The sequence below is a fragment of the Lontra canadensis genome, unplaced genomic scaffold (genome assembly GCF_010015895.1).
Source record: "Lontra canadensis isolate GAN:19392208 unplaced genomic scaffold, GSC_riverotter_1.0 scaffold4, whole genome shotgun sequence".
Classification (NCBI taxonomy): Eukaryota; Metazoa; Chordata; class Mammalia; order Carnivora; family Mustelidae; genus Lontra; species Lontra canadensis.
In genome coordinates this window covers 4,818,540-4,836,306 of record NW_022630998.1, presented here as the reverse complement: position 1 = coordinate 4,836,306, position 17,767 = coordinate 4,818,540, and the positions used below count along the sequence as shown (strand labels likewise).

General features: G+C 35.4%; 1 protein-coding gene across 9 annotated transcripts in view; it reads left to right on the top strand.

Moving 5' to 3' along the window:
• The window catches only part of APC (APC regulator of WNT signaling pathway), a 135,560-nt gene that overhangs the window by 78,449 nt on the left and 39,344 nt on the right, over positions 1–17,767 (top strand). For all 9 annotated transcript variants that reach the window (XM_032844903.1, XM_032844898.1, XM_032844882.1 and 6 more), the window contains 2 exons: positions 8,982–9,065; positions 16,864–16,968. In XM_032844903.1, the coding sequence (XP_032700794.1) occupies positions 8,982–9,065; positions 16,864–16,968 (189 nt within the window). The remainder of the gene's footprint in view (positions 1–8,981; positions 9,066–16,863; positions 16,969–17,767) is intronic.

Genomic DNA, 17,767 nt, shown 5'->3' with positions numbered 1-17,767 from the left:
TTACCCATCCCCTGTGTGAGATTTTCCATCTTCAGCTGTTTTTGCTAACAGTTTGTTTATTGATTTATTTTTTATTTGTTCAGCACATATTTGGGCATCAGTATGGTGGCCCCTACTTTCCTGTATACATGCAAGCAAAGGCTAGGAAAATGTACACCAAGTTGTTAATAGAGCTTACTTTTGGGGACTGGGGATTTGTAAGGTGAAAGTTCCTTACACTTCCATTTTACCATAATTTTTTGTAATTATATGGATAATAGAGTTTATATGTTTCCTAGTTGATGGACTTTTAGGTTGAGGGTAATTTTTCACTGTTAAAACAACTGATAAACATACTTATTCATATCTTGTAAATATGTGTAAACATCTTTTTCAGTTAAGAGTCACAATCTTTTTCTTAAGGATTCATAAAAAAATAAATATATTATTCTTTGTGGGCCATATGGTCTCCGTCACAGCCACTCAAATCTGCCTATGTAGCAAGAAAGCAACTGTAGATCATATGTAAGCAAATCGGCATGGTTGTGTTTCAGTAAGACTTAATTCACAAAACAGATGGCTAATAGGCCCTAATCTGCCAACTTCAGCTCCACGGTATATATCTACAAGCATCATTGCTGGCCATAAGGTATGAGTGTTTTTAACTAGTGTTGGCCAAATTGCACTCAAAATGATTTTAACGATTTACATTTCTACTAGTAGTATGTGAGAATCCTGTTTCTTCTGTATGTCTCCAGCCCTTGTGAGTCAGACTTCATAATTAACAGTTGGTGGGCAATGAAACATTAGCTTGTCATTTAATTTATATTTTCTTGAATACTACTAAAGTTGAATATTCTTTCATGTATTTATTAGACTTTTGGACTTTCTGTTATTTGTTCATCTTTTTCCCATTTTCTATTATGTTAAATGTCTTACTCTTAAATATTTGAGAAATGTATTAATATCCTCTTGATACCACTTTGTTATAGATAATACATATCACAACCCCTCCCTGCAAAATCCATTGCCTATTTTAGCTTTGTGATAACAAAAATTGAGTTTTTGTTATAGAGCTAAATTAAGTATATTACCATAGTTGTGCTTTCTATGAATTATACATCTTTTCCTATGTTACAATGTTTTATTTTTACAATTAAGTCTTGCATTCTTCTCTAACATGCCATTATGTATGTTTTGGAGGTAGGGATCTAATTTTGCATAGATATGCACAACTGTATGTGATTTTTTATATGTATGTATATGTAATTAGTTAATATATGACATATTTTAAATAATATGTTGGTTTTTATTAATATATGATCAATTATCTCTAACACCATATACACAGATATGTGCATATTTATGTTTTTAACTAAATTACTTGTTATCTTTATTTGATACTCCACTATCTCCCCATTGATTAGTAATGCCATCTCTGGCATATGGGAAGTTTATATTTGCTGGATATTTATAGATTCTATTCCACTAGTTTTTTTAAGTTTTCTCTGTGCCTGCACTGATACCATATTTGTTTTATTTGCAGTAGTTTTCTAAATCTTGGTACCTGATAGAGTGTGTTCTCCTATTTTTATTTGTAAAATTGTGGTTATATTCTTCTGTCTGAAGTTTAGTTTGTTTCTCTAATTCAAAGAAAAGCCTAATACATTTTTTATTAGAATCACATTGAATTTATAAATTAATTTGAAGAGAATTCCTATCTTTGCAATATAAAGATTGGTTCTTGGTTGAAGGATGGACTCTGGAGCCAGACCTCCTGAGTTCTAATTTCAGACCTGCTATTTATCAGCACTGGTTTTGGGGAAATTTTCTGCCTCGGTTTTCTCATTGGTAAAATAGAATGCTGAACTGAAATGTGAGGATTAAATGAGTTAATACATGTAAAAGCACTTAGAATCTGATACATAGTAAACACTCAATTTATATTAGGTGTTATTAATTTTGTATCTCCATTCATTTAGGGGTAATATTATGTCCCTCAATAAACTTTTGTAGTATCCTCTATAAAGATTTTATATATCTTTTTTATTATTCCTAGGTACATAATTTTTGTTACTATTATGAATGATTTACTATAATTACTAAATTACATTTAAGCAGTAAGTATCTAGTGACCTTCCAGAACAGTTTTATTAAATCATCTCAGTAGTTTAAGATTTTCTTGAATTTTTCTTGTATTTTCTGTATAAACTGTCAAATGGTAATTTTTTTTGCCCTTTACAGTTTTTTGTTTTTCTCTTTATATTGCATGAGAACTCAAATTCATCTTTGAATAAGAAGCAGTGATACTGGCCTTCTGTCTTACTATGACTAAAGGGACAACTCCTAAAATTTCACTGTTAAGTGTGTTGTTTACTCAGTTTTTGATAGATACTGTTCCTCAAGTTAAGGAATTTACCTTCTATTCCCAGTTTATTGAGAGTTATCCTGAATCTGTATTCAACTGTATTACTCTTACAGTTTTTTTAAAACAGATTTTCAAAAGTTACACCAACTACATTGCCCTGAACTGTTAAGCACTTCTTACTAAGCATAGTTTTGCCAATATTCAATGTTATCATGTAAAAAAAGGAAAGAAATGTTACTAGTTTCTTCCGTTTTCTTTCCTTTTTTAATTTTTAATATTTTATTTATTTATTTGACAGATAGGCAGTGAGAAAGGGAACACAAGCAGGGGGAGGCTTCCCTCAGATCAGGGAGCCGGATGCGGGGCTTGATCCCAGGACCCTGGGATCATGACCTGAGCCAAAGGCAGATACTTAACCAAATGAGCCACCCAGGCGCCCCAAGGCTTCTTCCATTTTCATTTTGAGAAACAGAAGCACAAAGATAGTGTTGTTAGAAATCCTCTACCACAGTGGGTATTAAAACATAGAATGACTTCAAGATTTAGTGACATATTGGCAATACAGAAACCAAGAGGAATATTAAATACAGTTTCCTACTTTCATTTTTTTTAAAATATTTTATTTATTTGTTTGACAGAGAGATCACAAGTAGGCAGAGAGGCAGGCAGAGAGAGAGAAGGAAGCAGGCTTCCTGCTGAGCAGAGAGCCAAATGTGGGGCTCGATCCCAGGACCCTGAGATCATGACCTGAGTTGAAGGCAGAGGCTTAACCCACTGAGCCACCCAGGAACCCCCTTACTTTCATATTTTAAATATTAAAATTTTTAATGTAAGATTTTATTGGTGGACCCCCGCCCCCCAACCCCCAGCTCCTGGCTGTGCTTCTAAGGAACCCATCAAGCAGCTTTAGTCCCAGCGCTCTAGGGCCCCTCCCATAGAAGACTAGGACACAAAAAGCTTGCTGGTGCTGCTCCCCGGCTCTGCGCTATGGGGACACCTGCCCTCTCCAGTACTCTCTTAGCCAGAGCCCATATGAGCCAGTGCCAGAGGACTTGTGTGCAGGCAGTCCCTACAGTGGCCAGCACTACTCCACAGTGACTCCTACCCCAAAGAAAGGGAAAGATAACCACACATACAAGTCAGAGAAGTCCCCAGCAGTGGACTGGAAGCAGGCAGGTGGTTTGACAACACAGAGGAAGGACACAGCAGTCTGGTGCTACTGCATCTCTAGCAAATACCTGGTCTGGCTCAAGTCAAGTCCAAGGCATCCCAGACTGGCCCCTACTACTACAGAAACCAGACTCTGCCTACAACTGGTAGAGAGCCATTGCAGCTGGCTGGACTGAAGGAAAAGGCAGCTCAGCCACAACAGCAGGGCATACGCATCTCACATAGGAGATACCACTAAAGTACCAGGCTCTGGTGAACAGGAGACACAGTGGAGCACTGCAGGACCTCTTCTTCATAAGACCATTTAGTTTCAGGTGCAGGAAACAGGGCTGTCTTTCCTAACACAGAGAAACAGATAAAGAGAGTAAGACAAAATTAGATAGAAGAATATGTCCTAAATGAAACAATAGGATAAAAATCACAGCTAAAGACCTAAGCAAAACAGAGATACATAATATGCTTGAGAATTCAAAGAAATTGAATGGAGGTTTGCACAAAGAAATGCACAAAGAAAAGAGTGGAGGACATCAGTGAGACCCTTAACAATGAGATAAAAAAAAGAACCAGTCAGAGATGAAGAACACATTAAATGAAATAAAAATACTCTAGATGGGATACATAGTAGAAGCAGAAGAATGAATCCGTGACTTGCAGGACAGAGTAGTGGAAAGTAATCAAGCTGAGCAGATGAGAGAAAAAATTACGCAAAATGAGAATAGACTCCGGGAACTCATTGATACCATCAAGTATAATAACATTTGCATTATGGAGATCCCAGAAGGAGAAGAGAGAGAAAAGGGGGGCAGAAAATTTATTTGAAGAGAAAATAGCTGAAAACTAACTGAGTGGGGAAGGAAACAAATCTACATCCAGCAGGCACAGAGATCCCCCAACTAAATCAGCCTAGCAAGGTCCACACCAAGACACATAGTAAGTAAGATGGCAAAGAGTAGTGATGAAGAGAGAATTTTAAAAGCAGCAAGAGAGAAGAAACCGGTTACATACGAGAGAAACCCTATAAAGCTATCAGTGGATTTTTCAGCAGAATTTTTTAGGACAGAGAGGAGTAGCATGATATATTCAAAGTAGTGGGGAAAAAAAAATCCTGCAACCAAGAATATCCAGCAAGGCTATCACTCAGAATAGAAGGAGAAATAATTTCGCAGACAAACAAAAGTAAAGGAATTCATTACCACTAAACCAGCCCTACAAGAAAAGTTTAAAGGGGACTTTTCAAGTGGAACGGAAAGACCAAGCAGAAAGGAAAAAGTAAGGAAAGTAGGAAGCACAAAAGTAGTAAAAATAAGTATATCTATCAGTGAAAGGGGGGATGCCTAAGTGGCTTAGTTGGTTAAGCATCTGCCTTTGGCTTAGGTCTGGATCCCAGGGTCCTGGGATGGAGTCCCACATCGGGCTCCTTGATTAGCAGGGAGCCTTCTCCCTCTGCCCGCTGTTCCCCCTGCTTGTGTGTCCTGTCTCTCTCTCTCTCTCTGGTGAATAAATAAAATCTTTTTTAAAAAATCAGTCAAAGGACTCACAAAATAAAAGGATATAAAGTATGATATCATATACCTAAAATATAGAAAAGCGAGGAGTAAAGAATGGGTTCAACCTTAAGTGGCCATCATCTTAATATAGACTTCTCTGTATATGAGATGATGCATACAAACCAAATGGTAACTACCAATCAAAAACCAGTAATATTCAAAAATAAAGAGAAAGGAATCCATGTATATTACTCAAAAAAGTCAACTAGTTTTGAGAAGAGAGCAAGACAAGAAAGGAATGGAGAAAAACTACACAACCATAAAACAAGTAACAAAATGACAATAAATACATACCTATCAATAATTACTTGGAATGTAAATGGACTAAATGCTCCAAAAATAAGACAGGGTGACAGAATGGATTAAAAACAAACAAACAAACAAACAAAAAAACCATCTATATGCTGCCTACAAGAGACTCTTTTCAGACCTAAAGACATAATGCAGATTGAAAGTGAAGGGCTAGAGAAGCATTCATCATGTAAATGGATGTGAAAGGGAAGCTAATGAAATAGCAATACTTCTATCTGACAAAATAGACTTTGAAATAAAGACTGTAACAGAAGACAGAGAAGGACACTATATAATCATTAAGTAGATAATCCAGCAGGGAAATCTAACAATTGTAAATATTTATGGATTCAATATGGGAACACCCAAGTATTTAAAGGATAGTTAAAAACAAACATAAACAAAGTGATAGATGGTAATGCAATAATAGTAAGGGATTTTGAAACCCCACTTATATTCAATGGGCAGATCATCCAAACAGAAAATGAAGAAGAAACAGAAGCTTTGAATGACACATTGGACTCAGAGGATTCAACAGATAAATTCAGAACATTCCATCCTAAAACAGCAAAATACGCATTCTTCTCAAGTGTAGATGGAACATTCGCCAGAATAGATCACATATTAGGCTACAAAAAAGTCTCAGCAAAGTCAAAAAGATCAAAGTCAACCCATGCATCATTTCTGACCACAACACTATGAGAGTAGAAATGAACCACAAGAAAAAATCTGGAAGGACCACAAATACATGGAGGCTAAAAATAACATGCTACTAAACAATGAATGGGGTCCACTAAGAAATCAAAGAGAAAACCAATACATGAAAACAAGTAAAAATGAAAAAATGATGGTCCAAAATCTTTGGGATGCAGCAAAAGCTATTCTAAAAGGGAAGTTTATAGCAATACAGGCCTACCTCAAGATGCATGAAAAATCTTAAAAAAAAAAAAAACTGACCTTACACCTAAAGGAGGTAAAACAGAAGAACAAACAAAACCCAGTGTCAGTAGAAGGAAGGAAATAACAAAAATTAGAGTAGAAATAAACAAAATAGAAATTTAAATAAGCAGTAGAACAGATTGATGAAACCAGGAGCTGGTTCTTTGAAAAGATCAACAAAATGCACAAACCTTAAGCTAGACTCATTAAAGAGAGAGAGAGGTGATTCAAATAAAATCAAAAATGAAAGAGGAGAGATAACAGCTGACACCACAGGAATACAAAGGATTATAAGAATGTTATGAAAAATTATATGCCAACAAGTTGGACAACCTGAAAGAAATGGATAAATTCCTAGAAATACAGTTTTCCAAAATTGAATCAGGAAGAAATAGAAAATTGGAACAGACAGGTTACCAGTAATGAAATTGAATTAGTAATCAAAAGACTCCCAGCAAACAAGCCCAGACGAGATGACTTCATAGCAGAATTCTACCAAATATTTAAAGAAAAATTTAATACCTCTTCTCAAACTATTCCAAATGACAGAAAAGGAAGGAAAACTTCTAAATTTATTCTACAAGGAATGCTTTACCCTGATACCAAAACCAGATAAAGACACTAGAGAAAGAACTACAGGCCGGTAACTGTGGTGAACATAGATGCAGAATTCCCCAACATAATATTAGCAAATTGAATTCAAGTTTAAAAAAACTATTCACCACTATCAAGTGGGATTTACTTTCAGGATGCAAAGGTGGTTGGATATTCATAAATCAATCAATGCGATGCATCACATTAATAAGATTAAGGATAAAAACCATATGATCATTTCAATAGATGTAAAAACAAAAAAAGCATTTGACAAAGTACAACATCCATTCATGATAAAAACCCTCCACAAAGTAGATCTAGGGGGAACATACCTCAACATAATAAAGCCCTTATATGAAAAATCCAGAGTTAACATCATTCTCCATGGGGAAAAACTGAGAGTTTTTCCCCTAAGATCAAGACAAGGATATCCACTCTCACTTTTATTAACATAATACTGGAAGTCCTAGCCATAGGAATGGAACAAGAAAAAGGGATAAAAGGCATTTAGATTGTTAAGGAAGAAGTAAAACGTTCAGTGTTTGCAGGTGATGTGATACTGAATACAGAAAACCCTAAAGACTCCACCAAAAAACCACTAGAATTAATAAACAAATTCAGAAAGGTCCCAGGATACAAAATCACTGTATAGAAATTAGTTGCATTTCTGTACACTAATAATGAAGCAACAGAAAGAGAAATGAAGAAAGCAATCCCATTACATTTGCAGCAAAGATAATAAAATACCTAGGAATAAACTTAACTTATAAACTCAGCTTAAGGAGGTGAAAGACCTGTACTCTGAAAACTATAGAACATTGATGAAAGAAACTGAAGATGACACAAAAAATGGAAAGACATTCCATGCTTGTGGATTGAGAGGACAAATATTGTTAAGATATCCATACTACCCAAAGTGAAGTACACATTTAATGCAATGGCTATCCAAATACCAATAGCATTTTTCACAGAACTAGAACAAACAGTCCTAAAATGTGTATGGAACCGCAAAAGACCTGAATAGCCAAAACGATCTTGAAAAAGAAAAAACTGGAAGTATCACAATTCCAGATTTCAAGTTATACTACAAAGCTGTAGTAATCAGAACAGTAGGGCACTGGCACAAAAAGAGACCTAGATCGGTGGAACGGGATAGAAAGCCCAGAAACAAATCTACAATTATACAGTCAATTAATTTTCAACAAAAGAGGCAAGAATATGCAATGGGAAAAAGACAGTCTCTTCAACAAATGGTATTGGGAAAACTGGACCACTTTCTTACACCATACACAAAACTGAATTCAAAATGGATTAAAGACTTAAATGTGAGACTCATAACCATAAAAATCCTAAAAGAGCATAGGCAGTAATTTCTCTGACTGTAGCAACTTTTTTTTTTAATTAAAGATATTTATTTATTTATTTATTTATTTAACAGAGCAAGAGATACTTTCTCACTTCCACTTATGTTCATGAAATTAAAGCAAAATCTTGGTTTTAACATCGTTGTGATCCTAGGTTTGGGAATAAAAATAATGTTTAGCTGCAGAAGGTATTTGGGAAAGGTATAGCTGAAAGTACTAATTAATGTCTTGTAATAGGAATAACTCTTGAACAGGTTAATGCTACTGTTTAAACCCCGATATCTACTAAAACAAATCAGATGCTCCTCCCCTTTACGCATATGCTTCCATGTGTACATGAGTCTACACATTACCATGCTTTCTATAAATCTGTTACATTATACTGGCATCTGGATTAGGATAAAGATCAAGTTTAGGTGTAATTTTCAATTTCTTGAACTGTTTTTTGAAAATAACTTAAATACAAATTTTTTTACCATCTGCATCATGCAATTTGATGTATGACTTATATATTTACCATTTTCCTAAACAAATCTATCATATAAAATTATACTTATTAAAAAATTGAACTGCCACAGTATGTCACCAGTGTGTGAATAAATGTGCAAACTGCTTTTATAAGAATGATTTAGCATAACCCTGAGCTGTTAAATGATAGCCATAGTATGACTGTTTATACTAATGTTTTTAATAAAATTAGATCTGATTTAGTCACTTACTTTCTTTTAGCGAAGAGTAACCAGAATTCAACAAATAGAGAAGGATATACTTCGTATACGACAACTTTTACAGTCCCAAGCAACAGAAGCAGAGGTTAGTAAACTGTTTTGTTTGTTTGTTTGTTTGTTTATAGATATAAATATAGTTTTAAGATAATAAAATATGTGTAATTAATGTGGCATCATTGAAATATAGATGTTCTAGAGAATTGAGACACTTCATAAGGTTGTTCATGAAATTAAGTGAATTATCAAGAATCTTGACTATGTTGATCTTTTAATAACTCCTACCCAGTTAAAATCTATAGAGCCATAAATACAAATGCTTTACTTAAGTCATCAGATTACATATAATCAGATAACTAACTTAATTTGGCTATTATCAACTAGTAAATAAGCTATTATCTCTCTGTAAATCATGATTAAAATTGATCATACAAATTTATTTATGCTTGCTCTACAATCCTCATTAAAATTACAATAAAAGGATAAAATGAAAAAGACATAAAGACAGGGAAGGTAATAAAATTGGGGGAGCTGGAAAGCAGGTAAATAAATACATGATTTTAGTATATGGTAGTGAATTAAATCCCTAAGTCAGCAGTAGGGGGTCTTGAAGCAACTTGTTTTATACTATAGAGTCCTAAAGGGTTCCAAAATAGGTACCTCTGTATGTGAGGCTAAAATTTTAGTTAGAGGATGATTGAAAATTTGTTAAGAAGCAGGTGGAGCCTCCAGAGGCTGTCTTGAACTCTCAGTAGTGGGTATCTTCTTTCCATTCCCAGAAGAGGAACTTATTCTAGAAAGGCTAAAAGAAAGGGTCTTTAGATAGGGGTAACCCTAGTTTAACTGAAGTTGGGATATCATACTAAAAACTGAAATAAGTAAAAATTTTCTCACTGAATGTTGAAACCCTCACTGGCATCCAGGCTTATAATATAGGCAAGTTCCTAGCAACTGCTTCTCTAAGAACTGTGACTAACCCAAGAAAATAGACCTAAAGGTACTGATATTGGAAGATTCCCCAATAAAACAACCCAGCCAGACCACTCTATAGAGTAGCTGTAGTTGCCAGTCTTCATCCCTCATGCATAGAACGTCACTTAACCTTTTCATAAGTAGCCCATTCTGAAGTAGGGATGGACAATTAAAGACTACCAGACTAATGGAAAAAGACAGTATGCAGAGAGAACACTTTAAAACCTAAAACTAACATTAATATTCTCATAAAAGGAAATGCATCCACAATGGTAGGAAACAATAGTACATAAAAAGAACATTCAGAGAATTCAAGAAGTTGTTCTTGGGAATTAAAAGTATGGTATTAGCAGAAATGAAAGACAGACTTCTCAGAAAATAGACCAGAAAGGTATGAGATGGAAAACAGAGAAGGTGAGAAAATCAAAGGATCATTCCTGGAGGGTTCACTAGCCAAATAAAAAGGAGTTCCAGAAAGAGAATGGAGGAGCTAGAGGGGGGAAATAATCAGAAATAAAATACCCTAGAATTGAGGGGCATAGTGTTCCAAATAAAATGGTCTTTTCAGTATCCAATACCACAGATAAAAAGACTCCCACAGCAGGCACATGGCACAGTTTCATTTCACTAGGAATAAAAAGAAAGTCCTAAAACATTCTAGAGAAGGAGAGGAAAACAAACAAGAAAAAGAAAACAGGAATGTAAATGTCTTTAGTTATATAAACAGCAACACTGGAAGCTGGGAAGCACATACCAATGTCTTAAGATTTCTGAAAGAAAATTATTTCCAGCTATATTCTAACACCTGTTCTCTGACACCGCTCGGTGTCCCGTAATTCTGTTCAGTTCTGACACTGACTACCCAGAGAGCAGAGTGCAGACCCCCCATTTAAGGATAAAGTCATTCACAAGACTGACGTTACTGCAGACACCAGCTGCAAGTGTCAGCTGTCCCTAAGCCACCTGTACTCTGCCCAGCTTGCTGTAAATTCTACTGCGAGTGGGTATATTCTAATATAATTCAATTCTGACACTTAACTACCTGGAGTGAACATAGCCTATACAGGTTAATGGCAGAGTGCTTCAGAAGACTACCCCTCCACAAGCTACCCATACTTCTGCCCAACTGGCTACAAATTAGGGGTTTCCCACACCCCCCTAGGCTTATTAATTTACTAGAGTGACTCAGAACTCACTGGAATTACTACACATACAATTGCAGTTTTATTATAGAGGATACAGATCAGGAACAGCCAAATGATGAGACCAATGCAAGGTAAGATCTGGGTAAAGGGAGGGATAAAGAATGCAGAGCTTCTGTGCCCTCATAGACTCTCAACAGTCATTCTCCCAGCACATCAGTATATTCATCAATCAGGAAGCTCCACTGAGCTTTAGACTCCACAGTTTTATTGGGGTTTCATTATGTAGGCGTGCTTGATTAAATAGGTGGCTCTGTGATGGACCCCAGTTTCCAGACCCTCTCTTACTCCTTTCTAGAAGTCAGTCTGGCCCCGAGTTCCCACCTTCTAGTCATGTGGTTGGTTGTTTTCCTATATGCCTGACTCTTAATATCATAGGAACTTTGACTTTAGTACATCCGAATCTGAAATATGCAGAAACGTGTATTTGCTAAGTAGGCATTTTAAGTACAAGTACTATGAAGTCATATTCCTAAAAGCAGTTTAATTTGGCTCTCTTAAGCCAATAAAAACTAGATATTTGTAATATAAGGAATAAATGTCCATTTTGCAATGTTGACTCTTAAGGACTGGAGGGAAAAAAGAACAATATCTCTGCTCCTTTTTCAGTCTCACGGGTATCGTTGTTTGTCAGTATTCTGGTTGTTGCCACTCCTTTGACTTTTCAGTGTAGTTTTATCTTTTTTCCCCCCCTTGATTAAATGTATTACACTCTATTTTTGAATTATTTTTAAAGAGGCAGCCTTTTGTTTTTATTGAGCAGCACTACATTTTATATTTTCAAATTATTTTCTCAAATTAATTTCCAATAATTTCTCCACCATGAAGCGTATTGCATATTGCATTGTCTTTGTCCTACCTGTTGACAACTCTGGTTTAGGGTCTAGATGCTGTATGTAATTCAGGTGATGTAATTATTGCACATGATTCAAATATCAAAAATTACAAAAAGATACGTGAAACAGCCACTTCTACCCCTTTCTTGTATATCTCTTCAGAAAAGCTGGATTACTTATCGACAAGCAAATACACTTAGGGAGATCAAAAAGATGGGATCTGTGGGGAGAATTGTAGGGTGGTTGTAAAATCTTTAGAAAATAGCCAGTGAGAAAGCCAGGTGACTCAATCAGTTGAGCATTTGTCCTCGTTTCAGCTCAGGTCCTGAGATCGAGGCCCGTATCAGGCTCTGCTTTCTTCAGGGCATCTGCTTGAAGATTCTCTGTCTTGTTCTTTCTCTCAAATAAATAAGTAAATCACTCTTTAAAAAAAAAGAAAGAAAGAAAGAAAGAAAATAACCAGTGAGAAATATTTATTAAAATCCTATACAAAGTATTTTTATAACTATTAGTAAGGAGACAGACAGCTCAATTTAAAAATGGGCAAAAGATTTTAATAGACATTTCACCAGAAAAGGTACAGCAGTGGCTGGTAAGCACATGAAACTATGCTTACCGTCATTAGTCATTCAGGAAATGCAAATCAAAACCACAGTGAGATACCAGTTTATACCCATTAGGATGGCTATAATCATAAAGACAGTTAATAAGCATTGGAAAGGATGTGAATAAATAGAAGCTGTCATACTTTGCTATTGGGAATGGAAAATGTACAGCCACTTGGAAAACAGTTTGGCAATTACTTAAAATACTAAACATAGAGTTACCATGTGATCCAGCAATTCCACTTCAAGGTACCTATCCAAGAGACATGAAAACATACGTTCACACACAGACTCTAACTTGAATGTTCATAGCAGTATTATTCATAGTAACCCCCAAAGTAGAAACACTGCAAACGGGGGTCAGCTGGTGAATGATTAACACGATGTGGTATATCTTTACAACTGAATACTGTTCTGCAAGAAAAAACAGATTGGTGATACATGCTGTAACATAGATCAAGCTCAAAAACATGCTAAGTAAAAGAAACCAGACATGTAAGTCTGCATGTTTCATTTATAAGAAATGTCCAGAAAAGTCAAATTTATAAAGACAGGAAGTAGTTCAGCCAGGGACATGGGTGGGAATGAGGATTAACTAAAACGAGCACCAGGGATTCTATTAGAATGATCAAAATGTTCTAAAGCTGGATTATGGTGATCCTTGGTACACTTAGAAAATGGTATCCTTGGGGTGCCTGGGTGGCTCAGTGGGTTAAGCCTCTGCCTTCGCCTCAGGTCATGATCTCAGGGTCCTGGGATCGAGCCCCGAGCTGGGCTTTCTGCTCAGTGGGGAGCCTGCTTCCCCCCTCTCTCCCTGCCTGCCTCTCTGCCTACTTGTGATCTCTCTCTGTCAAGTAAATACATAAAATCTTTTTTTTTTTTAAATGGTACCCTTAAATGGGTGAATGTTGTGGTGTGCAAATATCTCAACAATTTTTTTTTAACTTTTTTTCAAGCCTTAGGGTAGAAAAATAAGGGGAAGTTTGTCCAGCGACTCTGGAAATGAGGATGCTAGTTAGGATTATTCTTTCATAGGAATCAGCAACAGTTTCTTTGCCTTCAATGTTGGACAATGGTAAAGAGTGTTCACTTCAATATACTGAAATTGGACCATGGTAAAGAGTGCAGGCAGGCCTAGGACCAGTAAAAGAATAAAAGGAAGTAAATAACAAATAAGGAAAGAAAATAAAGATAGTAAGTGTTAGATACTAGTTTGCATCCTGGAGTCAGGCATGTGATCCCAGCTCTGACTCTGCCATTACTAGGTATGAGACCTAAAGCCAGGTACTAATCTTCTCTGTGCCTCAGTTTCTTTATATGTAAACTGGGGATAATAATAATACCTCCCTCACAGAGTTGGTATGAGGCTTAAATAAATCAGTAGATGCCAAGTGATTAGTGCAGAGTAAATATTAGACTTTTTTTTTTAACTTGATCATATTCATCATTCTATCATCAGATGGACCTCTTAACTTCAGGACTACTGTGTTTCTGTGGATCCCCCATTCTCCTTTTCTTGGAAGTGACTTTACTAATCTCCCTCAATAATTACATCTCCTCCTTCATAGAGAAAACATTACCTGTTGTCAGAACTGCCTCTTCTTCCTGTCAGGAGACGTTCTGCCTTCTTGTGTGTGCTTTGGATTTTCAACTCCTGCCTTTTAAGAACTTCTTACTCATCTCTTTTCTCTCACATATTTATCTTCTTTCTCTTCTGTGACAGCTTTGCATTGACATTTAAACATGCTCAGATTTCATCTTTCAAAATATAAAATGAACCTTCCTCAATTCTGCCTTTCCCTGCAACTACCTTCCTTTGTGGGTCCCCTTACCTCCCTCATTGTCTTTTCCCATTCCCCCACTGCACAGGTGTTTCTGGACTCCCAAGTCTGTATTTCCTCCCCACTGTTCACTCTTAAAACACACCAATCTAGCTAGTCTCTACTCCCATCAGCGACTTCTATATTATTAACTAACTTGATATTTTCAGTCTTCATCTTGACATTTTCTACATTATTAAACATTTCCCATTGCTTGAAATATTCTTCTTTTGGCATTTATGGCAACACTGTTTTGTTTTTTTTCTCCCGCCTCTTTGGCTTTTTGTATGTATTCCTTAAGTCATTATTTCTTTTATCTGTGTTATCTTTCTCTTAGACCATCTGTATACTTATAGCTTTACTTACCTTTTATACACTATTGGCTCTTAAATTCATTTTTCTAGTCCTGAGTTCCAGACTCCTAAATCTGTGTGCCTTCTTTGCATCTCCACTTAAATGTCTCAAAGACACCTTAAATCCAACATACTCAAAATGTAATTAATGATCTTCTCCTGCTAAGTCCTTCTTACCATGCCACTTCCTCCAAAAAACCCTTGCTCTATTAGTATTAACTTCTGTGCAAGTGACACCATCATTATTCAGTTGTGTGAGCTAAGGAATATAGGAATAACTCTTGACACAAGATTTCTTCTATTCCATATCTATTAGTATTGAGTTCTTCAGATTTACCCCTCTGTCCCTACTTCTTCTATCCATGTCACTGCTTGCCTGGTATCAGGTACCATCATCTCACACTTAAATTTAATACATTAGCTTCCAGACTGGTCTCCTCTATGTTTCCTACCTATTTAAACCATGTAAAATTAAAATTTGACCTTATAAAACCAATTTATATTAACTTTTCCCATTAATAGCCTCATATCAGTTATTTGAGGGTAGAAGTGATATATGAGAATCACACTAAAATTCAACAAAATGAGTAAGATTTTTTTTTACCATCTTTTGTTCTACCTTCTGCACCATGATTTTTCTAATGTACTTGAACAAACCACCTCCTCCCTCCACCACAGGTCCTTTGCAAATGATCTGTTTACCTAAAACCTTCCCCTAACTCTGTCCCTTTCCCCAGAACTCCTTTAGATCACAGTTCAAGCAGCATTTTTTAAGATGGCTCCTTCCCAAACTGTTAGACCATGTGATATCCCTCTGCTTGTTTATTCTCACAGCGCCTATACTCTCTTCAGTGTGCTTGTCAAAGTTTTCACTTTATTGTTAGTTCTCTCATTATGGTATCCCTGATGAGACTTTGAGCTTGAGGAGTATGTAGAACAGTGTCTTATTTTGCCAGCACTATATTCTGTGGCACCTCGTACAAGTAACATAAGTAGATGCTCAGTAATTACTTTTACATTGACATCTTTAATTATGTTAGTGTCAAATCTTTGTGTTTTTAATGGGGTTTTTATTCATTTTGTCTCTCGATTTGACTTTGTAATGTTTCTACTTTTATTGAATTTGTTGAATTTTATAGTGGTATTTTCATATGATGCTATTTTTTCTTCTATTTCTGATTGAGCTACCTCATTTTTGCCTATATATAACTTGACTAGTTTATTGATGGAAATATTTCATGTAAATTAACTTTTAAGTCACATTTAAATGGTCTAGGAAAGCTTGATGTTTAAGGAAATTACAGTGGAAGCCATTTTGTAATATAATTATCCACTATTAAATATAGCAAGTTTTTAAAAATGTAATTTTTATTTTTGAGTATCATTTTCCTAGAGCCAGCAAGCAAATTTGTGCTTCTATAAAAGATAATGGAAAAATTATTTTACTTCTTTGATTCTGCAGTGGTATTTTCACAGAGTGATTGCTTTATCCTGGGTATAACCTATCCTGAGATGACTGCTTTTACTGGATATAATCTGTCATTTTCATTTCATATAACAGATGGTGGTTACATTAGAAAATGTTTTTGGTTTTATTCATATCAGAATCTAAGAGCTTACTGATTTCATGACTTTTTTATTAGCAGAAGATATATATGTGTGTGTGTGTGTGTGTGTGTGTGTGTGTAGATATACAGAATGTATTTGTAGGCTTAGGTAATAGTTTAACTGTTACATTTGCAGCTCCATTAAATGCCAGAACCATGTGACCTTGAAGAAGAGACAATTATTTGTTCTAGTTGGGTTATATCCCTGATAGTGATGTGAGCACAGCTGGTGGAGGATGGTGTTTCTGTGAGTCTCAGAAAATCCTTTGTCTTGTGCGGCTCTAATGCTCAAGGGACACACTTCACTTTCCTCTTGCTGCAATAGTCATGAAACCATGCTGGAGGTTATGAAGTATAAAGTGTAGTTCCATGCTTTTGTAAACCTATATAATTGATGCATTTAAAGCTCTAATAAAGGAAAGAAAAAAAGCTGTGGGGTAAGAGAGCATTCACCATTTTTGTATGTAATGATGTTAACTCCATATTAACAGAGGTCATCTCAGAACAAGCATGAAGCCGGCTCACATGAAGCTGAGCGGCAGAATGAAGGTCAAGGAGTGGCAGAAATCAACATGGCAACTTCTGGAAGTGGTCAGGTAAATAATTTATTTTATTTTATTGTTTTTCCTTTTAATTAGCTATGTAAATATTTTTTAAAGGAATGTGGAATGAGAGTGTCCTCAGAATGATCTATAAATCTTACTGATACCTCCAGAAGAATTCAGTGCCAAAATGCTCTGTCATTTTTCTTTATTATATCTAACAATAATGCTTTCAAAATTTCTAGGTATATTTTATAGCTCTAAGTTGTGTATTTCTGTTTTAGTCTAAAATGATTAGCGTTGGGAGAGGAGGTTTTTGTTGTTTTTTTTTTAATAAATGCTAAACTGCATTTTGGTTATATATGATTTGACCTAGTTATTATTGCTTGCATTGAACAGATTTGCTCTCTCTCTAAGGTGTTGTTTGCAAAGACATTTTTGTGTTTTTAAAAGTGATAAGGACTTTGTTATAATTCTTGTTTTCTGTTGTACTTCAAGTTTACATAAATCTAGAAATCAAGTTTTATAATTGGAAAAAAATGATACTAATGCTGCTAAAAAGAGACTTAGCCTAGTCATGTTTAACCATTATCACATCATTTTTAGCAAAATTGTGGAAGTCAACTTGATTTTTTTTTTAAATGTAGCACTGTTATCTTGTTATTCTGCCATTAATTTTCTATTACAGTTTTAACAGAATGCATCATAATATGACAGGATTTTGTTTGGGGTATTTGGTCATCTCCACATTTTTTTCAATGAATATTTTTATGTTGTAAATGGGTGTTTTTTTTAAATAGAATTTCACAAAGTTTTTAAAGATAATTTCCCCACTATTGATATAGAATATTCC